Source organism: Dendrobates tinctorius, unplaced genomic scaffold (assembly GCF_039654945.1).
Source record: "Dendrobates tinctorius isolate UK_male_01 unplaced genomic scaffold, ASM3965494v1 ptg000062l, whole genome shotgun sequence".
NCBI lineage: Eukaryota > Metazoa > Chordata > Amphibia > Anura > Dendrobatidae > Dendrobates > Dendrobates tinctorius.
This window is the reverse complement of record NW_027361730.1, coordinates 1,522,547-1,541,849: the sequence shown is the minus strand read 5'-3', so window position 1 is coordinate 1,541,849 and position 19,303 is coordinate 1,522,547. Positions and strand designations below refer to the sequence as shown.

Below are 19,303 nucleotides of genomic sequence, written 5' to 3'. Positions count from 1 at the left end.
AATCTATTAAAAAATCCATTGAGATAGTAAAGACAAAAAAGGTAAAGAAAATATAAGTGTCCCGTAAGGGGGGCCCTCACTACGGCATATACAAAATCACATAATAAGAGTGGTAAATTTACAGCTCCAAGGTTCAGTAACACTGTATTGTGTAGTCCAAGTATAAGATGGATATTTATAAGTTATGAAGTATGAAACATAGTAGACAGCTTCTGTTCAAATTATTTGGAGCAAATGTGACCTAAGCACTGATTACTATCAACAGAAGAGACTCCCAGCATTTATAATCATTATACCAAGCTCTTAAACTTAAGTTGCACTTATACCATATAAAGGATGCAGCAGATGGTCTATATAGTCAAAGTATTAACTCCTTAATGGGATTCCAAAAAGAGTTCCGAATAAATAATGGCTATAGATAAATGAACAGAGAACATTACCTGCAGTCAAAATGGTGTTCAGGTAAGCAGCTAGAACGAAACGTGCGTTGGGGTGAGGGGGGTCTCTCGGATGGCTCTGGCTCAGGCACTGCTGCTTGTCTTGTTGTGCTCGCTGCAAACTATCCATATATACCCACACTTATTTCCAGCCTTGCACGTTTCTCCGTGTTATAGTTCTGCAGCATCCTACTTTCCAAGCTGATATAGGGGTTGTAACTCTTATAACCCCCAAAGATAAGCATAAATTGCTTTTTATCTCCCCTTTTTCCACCCATATAAGACGCTATTGCACTTAATGTCTCTGTTTTTTTTTTCTCATTCATTTTTCTGACGTAAACACTTCGATGAATCTGGGCCTTTAGGCTGTGTGCACACGATGCAGATTTGCAGCGGATTTTACCGCGCAGAAACGTTGCATATCCGCATTGTGATGTACAGTAGCCTTAGAATCAATGAAAAAAAAAACCGCTGTGCAGACGCTGCGGTTTTCCTGCGGTACAAAATCCGCAGCATGTTACTTCTTTTGTGCGGTTTTCCACCTCCCCTGTCACCAAATCCGCAGGGGGAAAACCGCAGTGGAAAAGCTCACAAAAACCGCAAGAAAACCGCAGGAAAAATGGAAGAAATCCGCAGGAAAAATGCAGGTCATTTGACCTGTGGATTTCTTCCATTCTGCGCGGAAAAATCCGCAGGGCCAAAAAGTACGTCTGCACTCAGCCTTATTTTATGGTGGAGGATTGTGGGATCCTGCACAGCTTGACGGGATCACATAACCTGGAATTTCAAAGTTGACTTTTGCTAGCCTTTACTTTTTAGGGATTTTATTTGGCATCCGTTCACATCACTTAGGCTACTTTCACACTTGCTTTTTTTTGCAGCGCGTTTTTCCCGCAAAAAAACGCATTGAAAAAACGCATACAAATGCTGCGTTTTTTTCAAGCATTTTTGTGAGCATGCATGAAAAAAACGCAGCGTTTCTATGCGTTTTTAGTGCGTTTTTACCGCGTTTGCGTTTTTTCCCAACATTAGGTGGCCCCTCACACTAACCCAAACCATGACTTTACTAACCCTAACCCTGACCCTAAACCTGACCCTAACCTTAACCCTAACCCTGACCCTAACCTTAACCCTAACCCTTAACCAAACCATACCCCGATCCTAACCCTGACCCTAACCCTTAACCAAACCATACTAACCCTAACCCTTAACCAAAGCCTACTAACCCTAACCCTAAACCCTAGCTAACCCTAACCCTAGCCCTAAACCCCCTTAACTAACCCTAACTCTAACCCAAACCCCTAAATTCCATTGTCCAACTAATGGTAAAAAAAAAAACGCATGCGCAAAAAAACGCATACATAAGCATGCCAATGCGCACATATGCGCACCCATAGACTTATAATGGGTGTCTTGCTGTAAAAAAACGCATTGCGCGCATGCGTTTTTTTGAGGCAAGTCGGACGCCCAAAAAATGCAACAGGATGCATTTTGTGCGCCCGAGCGCATACCGCAAAAAAACGCATGCGCGGAAAAACGCATACAAACGCATGTGTATACGCACATAAGCGCATCCCATGCAAAATATAGGAAAAAAAACGCATGCGTTTTTTAGCGCTAAAATCCAGCGCGAAAAAACGCAAGTGTGAAACCAGCCTTAGGAACGGATCCGCTTTCCGCCTTTTTGGCGGATTTTAACTGACACAAAAAACTGAAATGTGAAACAGGCCTTAGGTACAGATTTGTTGCTGTTTTTTTTTCTAGCGATTTGAACGTACCCTTAAATACTAAGTATTGACTTATATCTTCACTAAGTACTACAATATTCAGAGAATTTATTAAACAGTATATTTAGAATTAACTTTGATACGACCCTAGAGCTGAACGTGACTATACTTTTCTTATGTGTAGCCCCCTACCTGATGACTTCCATCTGCCTCCGTTTGCCCCTTCTGCACAGATTGGGGTTACATTTTCCTGCTTTCTTATGGCCACCGCAGTGGTAAATGTAAGCCACGTATCTGTGAGTTTGGAGAGGCAGGGGAGGCATGGTTTACTTTTACCAGTTCACTCCACGTCACTAGTAAGCAGAGGTCATCCGGTAGGATGACAACACATGAGAAATGTATAGTCACTTTTCATTCCCAGGTTAGAGGGTCAATTAAGTTTGCGAAACGGGCTTTCCCATATCGTACATCTATGGCATGTCCGTAACATCTATCTAAAAAAAACAGGGCCCTTACATGTGCCATTGGTAGTGGAGAGATGGTCGGATTTCTCGTTAATTTCTTATGGAACTTCGATGAACTCTCCACTAACAGCAGCGGGCGACGAGGCCCCATTGTGAGGATAGATGTCATAAATATACCGTATTTTTCGAACCATAACACGCACTTTTTTCCCAAAAAATATTGGGGGAAAATGGGGGTGCGTCTTATAGTCGCAATATACTACAAATCCTGTGGTGGCGGCGATCCCGATGCAGCCTCCTTTCCCAGGCTGGTGCGGCTGTGCTCTGTGATGCGGTGGTGTCGGGGCTCTGTGGTGTGGCGGCAGCGGGGCTCTGTGCTGCGTGGGGGGCTCCGCCGGTATTTCATCAAAGCCTGGAAGCCCTCATAGCTCCTTTGCTGTGACGCGGTGGCCTCCGGAAAGATGGCCGGCAGGGGGGCGGCGAATGCTCAGATTCAGATCTCGGCAATGAGATCTTGTTGCCAAGATCTGAATCTGAGCACGCGCCGCCCCCGGCGGTCATATTTCCGGAGGCCTACGTGTCGCATCTGGCGGAGCTCTCCACGCAGCACATAGAGCCGCTGCCACCCCACAGAGCACCGCTGCAACACAGCACCGCCACTGCACCAGCCTGGGATGGGATTTCCCGGAGGCCACCGCACCTGCCTGGACCACCGAACGACCCCTGTGACCACTCCTCCTCCTGTGCCAATCGCTTCCCTGGTAAGCTGAATTCGGACTGTAACACGGACCCCCATGTGACACTACTGTATTTTTTTTCCCCTATTTTCCTTCTGAAAATTTTAGGTGCGTCTTATGGTCCAGTGCGTCTTATAGTTTGAAAAATATGGTATGTTGCATATCCATTTACAGCTTCATTACCAGTAACCTTTTAATGTTTTCAACTTATTTATCCATTTTTTGTCCAAAAACTTGGTCTATGATAACATCCCAATATGCAGCATGTTAGTTCACAAATATTTTCCCAAAAATGACATATTTGTCTATTCCATATAAAACAGCTCCTATGTGATCTGGTCTATTTTGTGAAAAGCAAAGATGAATTTTTGACTTAAAGCTAGGCCCCTTCTTCATGCATACAGTTCATGGATAAACACAGCTGTGGAGTGGATGCTTTGCACACAAAGAACAGATGTGCGATATCCAAAATACCCTCTGCGACATTTAATGGGGTCTTTTGTGTACAAGCGAAAATTTATAGCTACAGAATATGGCTCCTCAATTTTTAAGCTCATGTAAACAAAAGTGGGCGAGAGACAAAGATGTGTTTTTTGGGACAGAATATCCAAAGGGGAGAATGCTCAGAAGTGAGGGGAAACAACTGAATGTGCATATGGTAGTTTCTCTCATTTCTGTTTAGTTTTAATTTACTTAGGCTGTGTTCACATTGTGGCTGTAACTCTGTCGAGATTTAAGTCTCTTACATCTAAAACCCTGGAAAATGGGATGTTGGATGTTTGTTCTGTCGGGGCCATTGACTCTAATGTTGCAGACGGAGTCACTATGTGCTCTCTCGGATATTTTCAGCAGTATCCACCTATTTCAGGCGGGCACCAAAACGTGGTTGACTGCATTTTGCTGTTTACCTGACAAAAATTATGTCCGTTGGAGCACATAATGACTCCTTCTGCATCACTAAAGTCAATGCAGTTATACAGATTCTTGTGATGTCACTGCATTGTTACTGTTTTGCTCCTGGCAGAGAAAAAAATCCTTTTTTTCCCCCTATATACTACAAAATACAACCTGTTCTCACATATCCGAATAGCTCAGTGTGTTATTAGGTTGATTCCCATGTGAAAGGCCACTGGCTCAAATCGAGAAGCAGCCATGAAGAAGATTTCCCAAGAAAAAAGAAACTGCATCATCCAGCTCTTCAATGGCAGTCTCTTGGCCAAGATAATGGTCAAACTGCATTATGTGAGTGCCATCCAGAATGAAGTCCATCCATCCATTCAAAAGCCAAGAAGTGGACGAAATGTGAGAGACAAATCGATTCATCGCAAGGTCTATAAGATGGCTTGTATGCTTCATAATAGTAAGATCACAGATGTCCATGCAAGGACTCTGCAATGCAAGTTACACAAGTCTGGAATGGTTGCTTGCTTAGAAAATGGTGAGGAAGCCTCGATTTCATAGTCATGATAAGTGTCTGCTCGAGTTTGCAAAAAAAGTACAGAAAGTGTGCAGTAGTAGATTGGAAACAGGTGATTTTGAGCCATGAGACAAAAGTCAATAGGCTAGGCTCTGATGGGTGAAATGGATCTTGAAGAAACAAGGGAAAAAGAGGCTAATGGATCGAGACATTGAAGGAATTGTTGTCAAGTTCGTTGGAGGAAGCCTGATGATATGGGGTTGTTTCACAGACATACTTGCCATACAGTTGAATACTTGACCAGGATCAATTGTGGTTCAAATGCTGAGCTATATGTGAGTATCCTACAAGACTAGTTACTTTGTACAATTAAGTACTATGGGTATGAGAAGGACAACCCAAAGCATACATCAAGATTGGCGAAGAAATGGTTCAATGACAATGAAGTAGAGGCGCTGGTTTTGCCCACATAGTCCACAAACCTCAACTCAATCAAACTCTTGTTGGTAGAGTTGAAGAAAAAAGCTGTATACATACCCAAGTGAGTCGAACAGTATGCACCAACTTTGGGAACGTATAGAAGAGACCTGTGATCAGATTTTGGTCCAGACATGCTTGAATCTGATCAAGAGCATGCCCAGAAGGATTCAGGCAGTGTAGAAAGCCAAAAGGTGAATTTACAAAATACTAAAAAAAATGATAAAAAATAAAATTTAGATTTTTAGAAGCAAAACAGTAACAATGAAGTGACAGGACAAAAATCTGCATAACTAATCATATGGTAAATACCGTAGTTGCAACTCAAATTTCTGTATGAGATAGCCAAGAAGATTGTCTATAAAATCATGGTAGTCTCATGTTCGAAGCAGTGGTGGATGGTGAGATATGGAGCCTGAAAGTCAAAAGTTCAAAACATTGTTACCTTTTGCTCGTCAGTGTAGTCCAAAAAATACTGTATTCTATCAGGCTTGTACACTTCAGCATTACTTCTGCATTCTTTTTTTTTTACTGTATAGAAAAGCACAATATACTGTGCCTTCCTATACCATGGGCCACCATGAAGAACCATATAACATTTTATTTATTTACCATTGGGGCCTATGGGCGCTGTGGGCCACTATAAGTCTCTTAGTTTATGGTGATTGCATATTGAAAGCGAGCCCGAATAGTATTTGTAATATTCCGTCCTACCTGACTGTAAATATGTTTGTTCTCTTGAAGGCTCGTGGGAAAGTGAGTGAAGTGATTAGTAATGCAATTGTACACTACAGGGATGACTTTGACCTACAAAATCTCATAGACTTTGGGCAAAGGGAGGTAAGAAATTTTTATAGAGAAAAGCAATGATGGTCAAAAATATTGATCTTATACATGTTTCTGGTTCCAACTTTTCATATGTAAATGGATCTTTCAAGTAAAAAATGCTATTCACCTGCAGATATTGTGTTCAAATTCAGATAGCTTTCAAAATCCACGCAGCCGCCGCACTGAAATCCCAGCGGCCAGGAGGAAGTAAACTGTATTCCTCTGGGCAGCCTTTGGTTTTCAGTCATAAAGGAGCAGCTTCTGTCACTGCTCAGCACGTTGGGAGCAACGGCTGTAACCTGTAACCACGTACCGGCACTGACTGACAGCCAGCTGTGCACTGAGGCACTGTTGAGCAGCCTGTCAATCAGTGCCTGGGCAGTATTTCGGTTGTTAAACATAGTCATTTTACCCCCAGTGAGAACCAATCACAGACTTAGTGGCTTTCACTGGGGTGCCAGCCCCCCATTGTTCACAGCAGGAAGCCAGCTCTTTGTGTTGGATCATTCGCGAACAACCCATCAGTGACTGAAGAGGCACCGAATGCGCCTCCATGACTGGAAGCAAGAGGCTGTCCAGAGAAATAAACTTCATTTTCTCCTGGCAACTGGGCTTTCAGTACTTTAGAATGCTATTAAACTGCAGATTAATACTGTTTACATGACAGTTTCCCTTTAAATATAGTATGATAAAATACAATATAAAACATTCTGTAACTTATAAAGCTGCTTAAACAGCAAAATTATTATAAATAGTGAGGATATTATAGTGGCTATCCACATTAAGGCTGTGTGCCCACGCTAGCGTTTTTAAACGCTCAGGAAAAGGATCCCCCTTCCCAGAAAACGCGCGTCTTTTTCCACGCGTTTCTTGCGCGTTTTTTTACGCATTTTTTGACGCGCGATTTCTGGGAACATTGGGGATGGCTAAAAACGCTGGGCAATGCGGGAATTAATGTGCATGCTGCGTTTTTAGCCGCTAAGCGATTCCTGAGCGGTTAAAAACGCATGCATTGGCACAAAAAGCCAAAAACGCATGCTAATTAATTTGATGCATCTTTTAAGCGTTTCTGCAGCGTCTGATCCGGCACAAACGCTGCGGAAACGCTTACAAAAACGCATCGTGGGCACACAGCCTTACAACCATGTTTAATTGTTCCAATGCCTATAAAAAAAAATGAGCAAGCAAGTAGTCTGGAGTAAAAATTGTTCTTTGTTTTTTTTGTTTATACAGCTCCAATGCAGACCTATGTCACTAGCTACAGACTGCACCTAAACCATGTGTAGTCTGCTCTTGTAGGCTTGTGTTACTTTCTTCCACCTGCCCCCACTCCGCCATACAGTTAGTAAAGCAGGGAGTAGATGAAAAGATGTAAGACATAACTGCAGGGAAAGTAGAATATCCGGTGACTCCCATTACAATACATGGGTTAGTCCTAGGAGAATTAGTGTCCCCAAATGAAGAATAAAGACCCAAGCTAACTACTCCCTTTAGATGCAGATACCTAAAGCTTTTTTTAGTTAGTGATCTTGTCTTATATTTTCCCTTTCTGTTAGTTTAATTGTTGTGGGGGAATCTCTTATAAAGACTGGTCCCAGAATATATACTTCAACTGTACCTCTGAAAACCGAAGTCGAGAACGTTGTTCTGTACCCTACTCCTGCTGCCTCTACAGTGAAGATGAGGTAGGAATTTCCCGAAATAAATCGGGAGGAATGTTTGAATTATGTTTGTTACAAAAAATATAAATACACTATGGACCCGATGCAGGAATGTGTTTACGTCAGTCTACTAGTGTGAAACACCTTCATTTGACACCAGATTCTAAGCCATTAAAATTACACTGAGTGACGTAAATTGTAACAAGGTTCTGGCAGACTGACCAAAGTCCCAGAGGTGTCTCCACCTCTACACTCAAGCTACTATGGAGCAGCTCAGCTGCCCTTTTATATCAGCTGTCATGCCTAGATTGGGGATATGGTAACAGCCAGTCCCACCCATCTCTTCCAGCTGCTCCTAAAACCCGGACCCAAATCCGGGCTCATTAAATGAACCTTTCAGCACTATCAGTGCTGTAGCCTGGTCTCTGGGTTTTCCCTCACCGAGGCTGGGCACCTCGGTGACACATATACTCCATCCAGGACTTGTGCAGCTAACGTGTTACAATATACTAATATGTCTAGTAAATGATGTAAAATGACACTACAGAATAGCTTTGTCCTAGAGGTCACATCTAGTGTACAGTATAACTATAGTTGATATATAACATACTACATAGAGTGTGCAAGGAGCAGATAATATAGGAGGTCATGGTTGTCGTAGTGAAGCTTCATGAGAGCTTTGTTCTTTTTCTCCAAATTTCCACTTAACCATTTTGGAAGTTTACCTGCATATCCTATAGGAAGCATGTGCAAGTGTATGTAAACTATGTGATATCTAGCTACAGTATTTGTAGCCATACTGCCTTCAGCATAGTTAATTGTCCTTTAGTACATTATGCAGACATCTTGATCGTCTCCAATTTCCAGTAAGCAATATGCTGATAGCGCTACAGACTTCTAGATGTGAAAGCAATAAACAACCTATTCTGGTACAAGGAGGAAGTCCTTTATCTGTTATGTACCATGTCATGATGTAATGCGTATATATAATCTCTTGTAGGCTGTCGTGAACACCATGTGTGGCTTTGGCGTGCAGACTCTCAATTATTTAGAAGCAGGAGAGTTTATACACACAAATGGCTGCATTGACAAACTGGTTAATTGGCTGCATAGTAACCTTTTCTTGCTTGGAGGGGTTGCACTAGGTCTGGCTATCCCACAGGTACATTATATACATTATATTACACTTATGTAAGACCTTGTACTTATATTCTTTACTGTTATAATCGTGTATTAATAGAAACTTGATAGAATGATTTCTGGGCATCACGATACACATCTTGTCTTAATGTAAAATAACCCTTAACATGAAATATTTGTGGTTTATGAGGTCATATTAAGTGCGATTAATGTAACATTCCACCTCTACCTAGACAGATACTACTACAATTTTAAGACAGGCACATTGTGATCTTAAAGAGAATCTGTCACTAGGTTTCTGAGAGCAGCATCATGTAGAGACAGAAACCCTGACTCTAGTGATGTTGCTTACTGGGCTGCTGGCCGTAGATTTAATATAATAACCTTTATCCCCAGGAGATCATCACTAGAGGACTAGTAACCCTGCTGCCAAGTAGTCCTCTATATTCATGAGTTGTGTATAACACCATACCCATCACTGATTGACACATGACTGCTTCCTGCCTATGCACAGTGTACATAGAAAGCTGTCAATCAGTGTTTGGGGTGGGGTTATACAGAGGTCATAATTCAGAGAACTGCTATATCTCTGACGACCTATTGGTGGAGGAACATGTGACCAGTCCTGTCGATCAGCTTTGTCCAATTGAAAACCTCAAATATACAAACTGCTTTCCTATTGGAGGAGACTGGTGGACAGGTCTGGTCACCTGTTCCTCCACCAGCAGCCATTTTATGGCTTGGAGAGCTGTGCAGTTCTTATAGTTATGTGTTATGAAGTTTTCTATGTTCCCAGCAGTGGGATCCTCAACAGTCAGGAAGCTCTGACATGTCCCAATGACGAGGAGAGAACAGAAGCAGTTTATATCCCCATTGTGTCTTCTCTCCTGCCATCTACATAGCTATCTGTGAGAGAGGTGTAGTAAATAGGATTTGGCTATAACATGATCTTAGCAGACCCAGGTTATCTCTGCTAGTGACTTATGTCATTATACGGGACTGTTTAACTACAAGTGGGGCCCATCTGAATACCTCAACTACAGTACAGTGACCAACGGAATAATAAAAAATGCAATGTACCCCAGAGATCTTTTATGACATATTAAATACAACTAAATAAAGTATTGTGCAAAAGTTTTAGGCAGGTGTGGAAAAATGATTTAAAATAAGATGTTTTCAAAAATAGATTTGTTAGTAGTTTGTTTGTATCACTTAACAAAATGCAAAGTTAATGACCAAAAGATAAATATAAATGAAATCAATATTTGATGTGACTACACTTGAAAACAGAATAAATTTTTCTAGGTACACTTTCCAAAAGTCATCGATTTTTAACGATTATAGTGTATAAGTAACCAATTATACCAAATAGGTGATGATAATAATCATCATCTTTATAAGTAGGTTGAAACACATAGTGAGCCTTTACACTGTGTGACTAACAGTCAAACTTTGCTACACAGCTGAAGTTATGCAGTTCCATGACACAGTACATACACAGAGACTGAGCACAGCAACAAGACACAGGGCGTACACCGATACTGAGCACAGCAACAAGACACAGGGCGTACACCGATACTGAGCACAGCGACAAGACACAGGGCGTACACCGATACTGAGCACAGCGACAAGACACAGGACGTACACCGATACTGAGCACAGCGACAAGACACAGGGCGTACACTGATACTGAGCACAGCGACAAGACACAGGACGTACACCGATACTGAGCACAGCAACAAGACACAGGGCATACACCGATACTGAGCACAGCGACAAGACACAGGACGTACACCGATACTGAGCACAGCGACAAGACACAGGGCGTACACCGAGACTGAGCACTGCGACAAGACACAGGATGTACACTGAGACTGAACACAGCGACAAGACACAGTACATACACTGAGACTGAGCACAGCGACAAGACACAGGACGTACACCGATACTGAGCACTGCGAAAAGACACAGGACATACACCGAGACTGAGCACAGCGACAAGACACAGGGCGTACACCGACACTGAGCACAGCGACAAGACACAGGGCGTACACTGAGACTGAGCACAGCGACAAGACACAGGACGTACACCGAGACTGAGCACTGCGACAAGACACAGGGCGTACACCGAGACTGAGCACTGAGACAAGACACAAGACCTAAACCGAAACTGAGCGCAAGAACAAGACACAGGACATACACCGAGACTGAGCACAGCGACAAGACATTAGGTAGTTATTCTGCATCAGCAAGGTCTATTCCAGACAAAGATTTCAAAGCAGGCTCAGGTTTTCAGATATTCTGTTCCAGCTCCTTTGATGAAGCACCAAGAAATATGCAATATTGAGGACTGTGGAAGAATTTGGGCCAAAAAGCCATATGCTTGAAATGAAAACAACGCCAATCGGTGCCTAAAAACTTAGGAACTGTGTTGCAGAAAAATAGCTGCTCTGTACTGATAGTTGAAAATGTGAAATACAGGTGCATCTCATAAAATTAGAATATCATCAAAAAGTACATTTATTTCAGTTCTTCAATACAAAAAGTGAAACTCCATGTACTAGATAGTCATTACGGAGTGGTGTATTTCAAGTGTTCCTGTTAATGTTGATTATTAAGGCTTACAGCCAATGAAAACCCAAAAGTCATTTTCTCAGTAAATAGAATACTTTATGACACCAGCTTGGAAAAAATTATTTTAAAATTCAAAATGTTGGCCCACTAAAATGTGTATTCAGTAAATGCACTCAATACTTGGTCGGGGCTCCTTTTGCATCAATTACTACATCAATGGGGCGTGGCATGGAGGCGATTAGCCTGTGGCACTGCTGAGGTGTTTTGGAAGCCCAGGTTGGTTTGATAGCCGTCTTCAGCTCGTCTGCATTGTTGGGTCTGTTGTCTCTCATCTTCCCCTTGACAATACCCTATAGATTCTCTATGGAGTTAAGGTCATACGAGTTTGTTGGCCAATCAAGCACAGTGATACTGTTGTTTTTAGCCCAGCATTGGTATTTTTGGCAGTGTGGACAGGTGCCAAGTCCTGCTGGAGAATGAAATTCCCATCTCCAAAAAGCTTGTCTGTAGAGGGAAGCAAAGTGCTCTAAAATTTCTTGATAGACAGCTGTGCTGACTTTGGTCTTGATAAAACACAGTGGACCTACACCAGCAGATGACATGGCTCCTGAAACCATCATTGATTGTGGATATTTCACCGAAGACCTTGGAAATCAAGGTCCCAGAGTCTGGAGGAAGAGTGGAGAGACAGAAAATCCAAGCTGCTTGAGGTCTAGTGTGAAGTTTCCACTATCAATGATGGTTTGGGGAGCCATGTCATGTGCTGGTGTAGGTCCACTGTGGTTTATCAAGACCAAAGTCAGTGCAGACGTCTACCAGGAAATTTCAAGAGGAAGACAAGAGACACCAGACCACACAATGCAGACGAGCTGAAGGCTACTATCAAAGCAACCTGGGCTTCCATAACACCTCAGCAGTGCTATAGGCTGATTGCCTCCATGCCACGCCGTATTGATGCAGTAATTGGTGCAAAAGGAGCCCCGACCAAGTATTGTGAGAATTTACTGAACATACATTTCAGTAGGCCAACATTTCGGATTTTAAAATAGTTTTTCAAGCTGGTGTTATAAAGTATTCAAATTTACTGAGATAATGACTTTTGGGTTTTCAATGGCAGTAAGTCACAATAATCAACATTAAGAGAAATAAACACTTGAAATAGATCACGCTGTTTGTAATGACTCTATATAATATGAGTTTCACTTTTTGTATTGAAGAACTGACATAAATTAACTTTTTGATGGTATTCTAATTTTGTGAGATGCACCTGTATTTGGCAGTTTGTTCCAGAAGGACTGAAGAGCAGTATAATAATAAGTGTCTGCTGGCAACAGTGAAGCATGGTGGAGGTACGTAGCAAGTTTGGGAGTGCATTTCAGCGAATAGAGTTGGATATTTGGTAAAGGTTAGTAGTGTCATTAATGCTTAGAAACGCAGGCAGATACTTATCCATCATGCAATACCATCAGGTAGGCGTCTGATAGGCTCCAAATTTAGTTTTCAGTCGTAAACTTACTTCAGACTTACAGGCAATGTTTTATAAAGAACTATCTTCTGCGCAAAGAAAAACAAGACTTCTTGAAGTGATGATACAACTTCCACAGAGCCCTAATTTCGACATTGTTGAGTCTGTCTCAAAGTGCATGTCGAGACAAGGATTTGCGCAAGCCTACATCCTTAGATCTGTGGTCAGTTCTCCAAGACGACTGGAATAACTTACCTGCCAACGTCCTTCAAAATCTGTGTACAAGTGCACCTAGAAAAGATGATACTGTTTTGAAGGCAAAGAGGCAGAATGGTCATGCCAAATATTGATTTGATTTAGATTTCTCTTTTGCGCATTCACTTTGCGTTTTCATTCATTTTTCATCCCGTTTGCATGTTCGTTGACTTTTCTTTTTTAAACCATTGATAAAAATAAACTAAAATACTAGATATTTATTACATATTGGTTTTTAATTATAAGTACAAAAAAAATTAAAATTCCAAAATAGAAAGAAAGTTGTAACATAAAATAAAACCTCACAGCCACGTCAACAAAAATGTAAAGAAAAAAAAAGTTATGGTTGTAAAAATGCAAAATAAGTTGTTATTCATTTTAACTCTTTCAGACCGGGTCATTATTGGATTAAAACAGAAGTGGTAATGTCTTGGTGCAGATAGCTAGATAGGTAGATACAGTTGTGGCCAAAAGTATTGACACCCCTGCAATTCTGTCAGATAATTCTCAGTTTCTTACTGAAAATGATTGCAAACACAAATTCTTTGGTATTATTATCTTCATTTAATTTGTCTTAAATGAAAAAACACAAAAAGAATTGTCCTAAAGCCAAATTGGATATAATTCCACACCAAACATAAAAAAGAGGGTGGACAAAAGTATTGGCACTGTTCGAAAAATCATGTGATGCTTCTCTAATTTGTGTTATTAACAGCACCTGTAACTTACCTGTGGCACCTAACAGGTGTTGGCAATAACTAAATCACACTTGCAGCCAGTTGACATGGATTAAAGTTGACTCAACCTGTGTCCTTGTGTGTACCACATTGAGCATGGAGAAAAGAAAGACGACCAAAGAACTGTCTGAGGACTTGAGAAACCAAATTGTGAGGAAGCATGAGCAATCTCAAGGCTACAAGTCCATCTCCAAAGACCTGAATGTTCCTGTGTCTACCGTGCGCAGTGTCATCAAGAAGTTTAAAGCCCATGGCACTGTGGCTAACCTCCCTAGATGTGGACGGAAAAGAAAAATTGACAAGAGATTTCAACGCAAGATTGTGTGGATGTTGGATAAAGAACCTCGACTAACATCCAAACAAGTTCAAGTTGCCCTGCAGTCCGAGGGTACAACAGTGTCAACCCGTACTATCCGTCGGCGTCTGAATGAAAAGGGACTGTATGGTAGGAGACCCAGGAAGACCCCACTTCTTACTCCGAGACATAAAGAAGCCAGGCTGGAGTTTGCCAAACCTTACCTGAAAAAGCCTAAAACGTTTTGGAAGAATGTTCTCTGGTCAAATGAGACAAAAGTAGAGCTTTTTGGGCAAAGGCATCAACATAGAGTTTACAGGAGAAAAAAAGAGGCATTCAAAGAAAAGAACACGGTCCCTACAGTCAAACATGGCGGCGGCTCCCTGATGTTTTGGGGTTGCTTTGCTGCCTCTGGCACTGGACTGCTTGACCGTGTGCATGGCATTATGAAGTCTGAAGACTACCAACAAATTTTGCAGCATAATGTAGGGCCCAGTGTGAGAAAGCTGGGTCTCCCTCAGAGGTCATGGGTCAAAAAGCACTAGAAAATGGTTTGAGAGAAAGCACTGGAGACTTCTAAGGTGGCCAGCAATGAGTCCAGACCTGAATCCCATAGAACACCTGTGGAGAGATCTAAAAATGGCAGTTTGGAGAAGGCACCCTTCAAATATCAGGGACCTGGAGCAGTTTGCCAAAGAAGAATGGTCTAAAATTCCAGCAGAGCATTGTAAGAAACTCATTGATGGTTACCGGAAGCGGTTGGTCGCAGTTATTTTGGCTAAAGGTTTTGCAACCAAGTATTAGGCTGAGGGTGCTAATACTTTTGTCTGGCCCATTTTTGGAGTTTTGTGTGAAATGATCAATGTTTTGCTTTTTGCTTCATTCTCTTTTGTGTTTTTTCATTTAAGACAAATTAAATGAAGATAATAATACCAAAGAATTTGTGTTTGCAATAATTTTCAGGAAGAAACTGAGTATTATCTGACAGAATTGCAGGGGTGTCAATACTTTTGGCCACAACTGTAGATAGATAGATAATTGTTTTTTGGCCTGCTTCAGTTTCTCACATGTGTTCTGTCTGTTTCTTCTATATCTTTTCACTGATAGCACACATACCATTATAGTCTACTGGTGAACTACAGGCTGTGATCACAGACGTCTTAAGGCCCCGTCTCACTAAGCAATCTCGGTAGCGAGATCGCTGCTGAGTCACAACTTTTGTGACGTAACAGCGATCTCACCAGCGAGATTGCTGTGTGTGGCAGCGATCAGCGAGCGGCCCCCCCTGCCGGTATCGCTGATCGCTGCAAGAAACCTCTGGACATTTCTTTGGTCGCTGGTCTCCCGCTGGCCAGCACGCATCGCTGTGTGTGACAGCGGGAGACCAGCGATCAGGTGTAAAAAATAATAAAAAAAATAAAAAATATAGTTATTCTCACCTTCCGACGTCCCGTTCAGCCATCCCGCCTCTCTCCACGCTCCGGTCCCAGTGATCCTTTGCATGAATGACCGCGAGACTTTGTTATCCCGCGAGACCGTGACATCTCGCGGTCATTCATGCAAAGGATCACTGGGACCGGAGCGTGGAGAGAGGCGGGATGACTGAACGCGACGTCGGATGGTGAGAATAACAATATTTTTTATTTTGATTCTATTTTTTACAGGGATGGCCAGCGATGCCGGGCGCTCGGCATCGCTGTGCTGATCGCTGGTGAAGCTGTCTGTGTGATAGCTCACCAGCGATCACATAGCGACTTACTAGCGATCCTGACACCTTGATATCGGTGTCGGGATCGCTGGTAAGTCGCTTAGTGAGACGGGGCCTTTAGTGAAGCTGTTAGAGTAAGAAAGGAGTTAATGTCTTAAGTCCTGCCAAAAGCTCATACCATGTGGCATAGAATCCTGAAAGTTCTTTAAGAAATCCTGTGCTAACCTCCCAAATCTGAGTGGGATAGTTCTCTGAAGAAGAGAACATATGTAAGACAAAGTTACTACGTTTTTGTGTCTCTTCTTCTCCAAAAATGTCCCTTTTTCAGATCTTAAAGCTAGTTTTGGGATCTCAGCAGTGCCTCCACAAATATGAGAGCAATTTTAATTCTACTTTGAAGTTTTTGGGATTCTATCAATGCTGGTGAGATGGTTGGAAATCACCTGTCTGGGCATTTCTTTTCATCTCATGAGTACTGTGCTGATAAAAGTAATTAAACTTTCATTTTTTTCATAATTTTGTCCAGCATGGAAAGTCATGAAATGTTGCAAATCACTTTTATTAGTGGATTTGTTTTCATTCCTGGTAAAAAAAAAAAAAAATTGAAAGTATGTGCCTTCTAAACTCCAGCTGTTCTGAAGTCTTTTTGCTGCCTTTAGCTGAATTGATATCAGAAGATTCTTATTTGAAGTACAGATGATGGCCATGAAAGGGTCGGATCAGCGTTGGTGATGAGTGAACGTGCTGTGGTAAGGTGTTATCCGAGCATGCTCTTCTGCTAACAGTGTGTCTTCCACGTGCTCGAAAAATATAACAAATAATATAACCTAACAAACAGGCAATCCCTGCATGTGTCGCAGCTGACGATCAGCCACAAGCCATGCAGCCGCAGGGACTCGAACATACTTTTGGAGCACACAGAAGACACTGTTAGCACTAGAACATGCCCGGATAACACCTTATACCAGCAAGTTCTCTCATCACTATTCAGCACCTGTGTCTCACTAACTCCTTTTCACTTCTGCTTTCAATACAGCTAAAGGCAGGCAAATTGTTAAGAAGAGCTGAGGTTTGCCACTTGCAATTTTTTTCCAGGAATGAAAGCAAATCCCCAAATAAAGGGATTTGCGAAGTGTCAAAGAACATTGTTCAGCATGGAAAATTATGAGAAGAAAAAAAAAGTTATTTTTTAAATCAATTATTTACAAATAACATAGATATTATTTCTGCAGTATTCTCAGGTTGCTTTAGAACCTAACTTCAATGCCTCTGATAGAAATGATACAGGAAGTTAAAGTATGTTAAATACTCTTGGTCATTTTTGTCTGTTCTTTTTTTTGTTTTGTTTTGAAAAAGCTGGTTGGAATTCTCCTATCTCAGGTTCTGATTAACCAGATCAGAGACCAAATTAAACTCCAAAGTTACAACCTGCAGCATCAGTCAGACCCTTGGTACTGACAGAAGGCTAGGCGTATGCGCCCAACACTGCTCTGAACACAACGATGCAGCAGGCAAGGAAGATCCGCACCGAAACCTGAATACAGTGTGAGGAGCCGCCAGAACCAGTGCGTAGAAGAAGCCGCAATGGATAATTGGTCCGCATCAGAACCAGTGCTAATTGTTGTGTTTCGTTATCCCCGATTAGAAGGACTTAAATGACCGCTTGAAGCCAAACCTTTGTACTGTTACAGTCATCTCATTGGCTAGATGATATATTTAACTCATGGACCTTAGAGCTTTTATATGGAAAGTGTTGTTGGCTTAGTTACAGTGTATTTATGATGCTCAGATGTGACTTGGTGTTAATGCTATACAGATAATTGCCTTAAAACTCAATGAATGCCATTCTGCTAGGGACCGCATTCAATGAGCGCCGATCTACCAGTGAGCGGTGGTGAATGGTCACATATAATATCTAAACCATTTTGAATTTAGATATATGGTAATTGTGATGGGAGTAGATGGTTGTTAACAATTGGTGGAACTTGTGCAGACGCACAGAAGCCCGAGAGATAAGGGGGTCCACTGCCACCTCCATAGCGGAGAGCAGCTTCTGTCGCAGGCACATAAAGCGCTGTAGTATGATGACCTGTTGACTAGTCTGATTACTGACAGTTCTTGCAGAGGCTCTCTCCTGTCTCTGACTGCTTCTGATTGTAATGTAGCCTCAATAATAGTTCCCATACACATTATATTAAAGCTTATGATTTCCACCAGATAATCCAATCATCTCATGTGTATTAGGGAGCCCCTAATTTCCCCCAAAAGATGATAGTGCGATAGAAAAGGATGATGCAATTCTAATTGAAACACCTGATCCATTTCTTCTCATGCTAGATAGGTCACTGCCAAAGGGGTTCGCTGAGCTGAACTTTCATGTATATGGAGAGGTGGTGAGAAATGGCTGATGGCCTAATGAGCCCAAATCAGACAATAGACAGCTGGCGGCCGAATCTTCGGCACCTATCTCACCTGACTCTCCCATACACAGGAGCACTCCCTCTGCCGAGCACTTCTGTGGTCTCTATGAGAGAACCACTGCCAGACATCTCTAACGGCAGCCTATATCAGGGAGAGCAAAAGGATTTACAATCTGAAATTGGACATATGGGGTCTTAATCCCCTTTCATCTGTTGAAGGCCTCTATCATTGGACTGTTGGCTGAGCCCATCGATATCGGCAAGTTCGGCAAACGTTAGTCTGATGTGTATGGGGGCCTTTAGACTGACAACAATTTAATGTGTGTGGTCATCTTTACATTATATGCAAACTTTCCTCTTGCCTCTTTGTGAATTCTAGGAAATTACATATGCAACTGCTCTGGATAGAAGAATGGTGAAGTGACATTATCTACTCCTTCTGTTCTGTCATTTTTCTACCAGTGCACCCACAGCTGATGTGTCATCATTTCTGGAATAGTGCCTAATCACAGTAGCCATAGCCAGGCCAGGAGGTTCAGGCTAGACTGAATATACAGTATCTAATTGATTGGAGGAACAATAACTTGATAAACTCTATGTTCTACCATAGCAAGACATCGTATTACCAGTGATTGTAGTATGGTATGATCATATCTGTCAGAAATTGTTTTGTTGTTGTTTCTTAAGTGTTAAATTATTTTTTACATGTACAGTAATCTGAGATTAAAGTACCGTAAAATCTCTATACATTTTACAGAACGTGGATCATATATATGGACATCAGGGACCACCAATTTGTATCTACAGATGTTTACAGTACAAAAGTATGTTTCCTGTAGAATTCATGGTTAGCAACATTTGTCACCAAAGTAGTTTTCACATAATTTCAAGAAGTGTGTGCCTTTTGCTATATTAGGCTGTTTTCACATTTGCATATGGAGGAGCTGCGGAGGGCTGCGTA

At 41.8% G+C, this 19,303-nt stretch overlaps 1 protein-coding gene across 2 annotated transcripts in view; it reads left to right on the top strand.

The window, feature by feature from the left end:
* TSPAN33 (tetraspanin 33) overlaps positions 1–19,087 on the top strand; it is a 63,072-nt gene extending 43,985 nt beyond the window's left edge. The window contains exons 5-8 of one of the 2 annotated variants that reach the window (XM_073579206.1): positions 6,004–6,099; positions 7,644–7,772; positions 8,749–8,910; positions 18,805–19,087. In XM_073579206.1, the coding sequence (XP_073435307.1) occupies positions 6,004–6,099; positions 7,644–7,772; positions 8,749–8,910; positions 18,805–18,819 (402 nt within the window). In that variant the 3' untranslated portion in view covers positions 18,820–19,087. Of the gene's footprint in view, positions 1–6,003; positions 6,100–7,643; positions 7,773–8,748; positions 8,911–17,278 lie in introns of both variants that reach the window. The other variant, XM_073579205.1, reaches the window with a different exon arrangement.
* Positions 19,088–19,303: the final 216 nt, after the last annotated feature.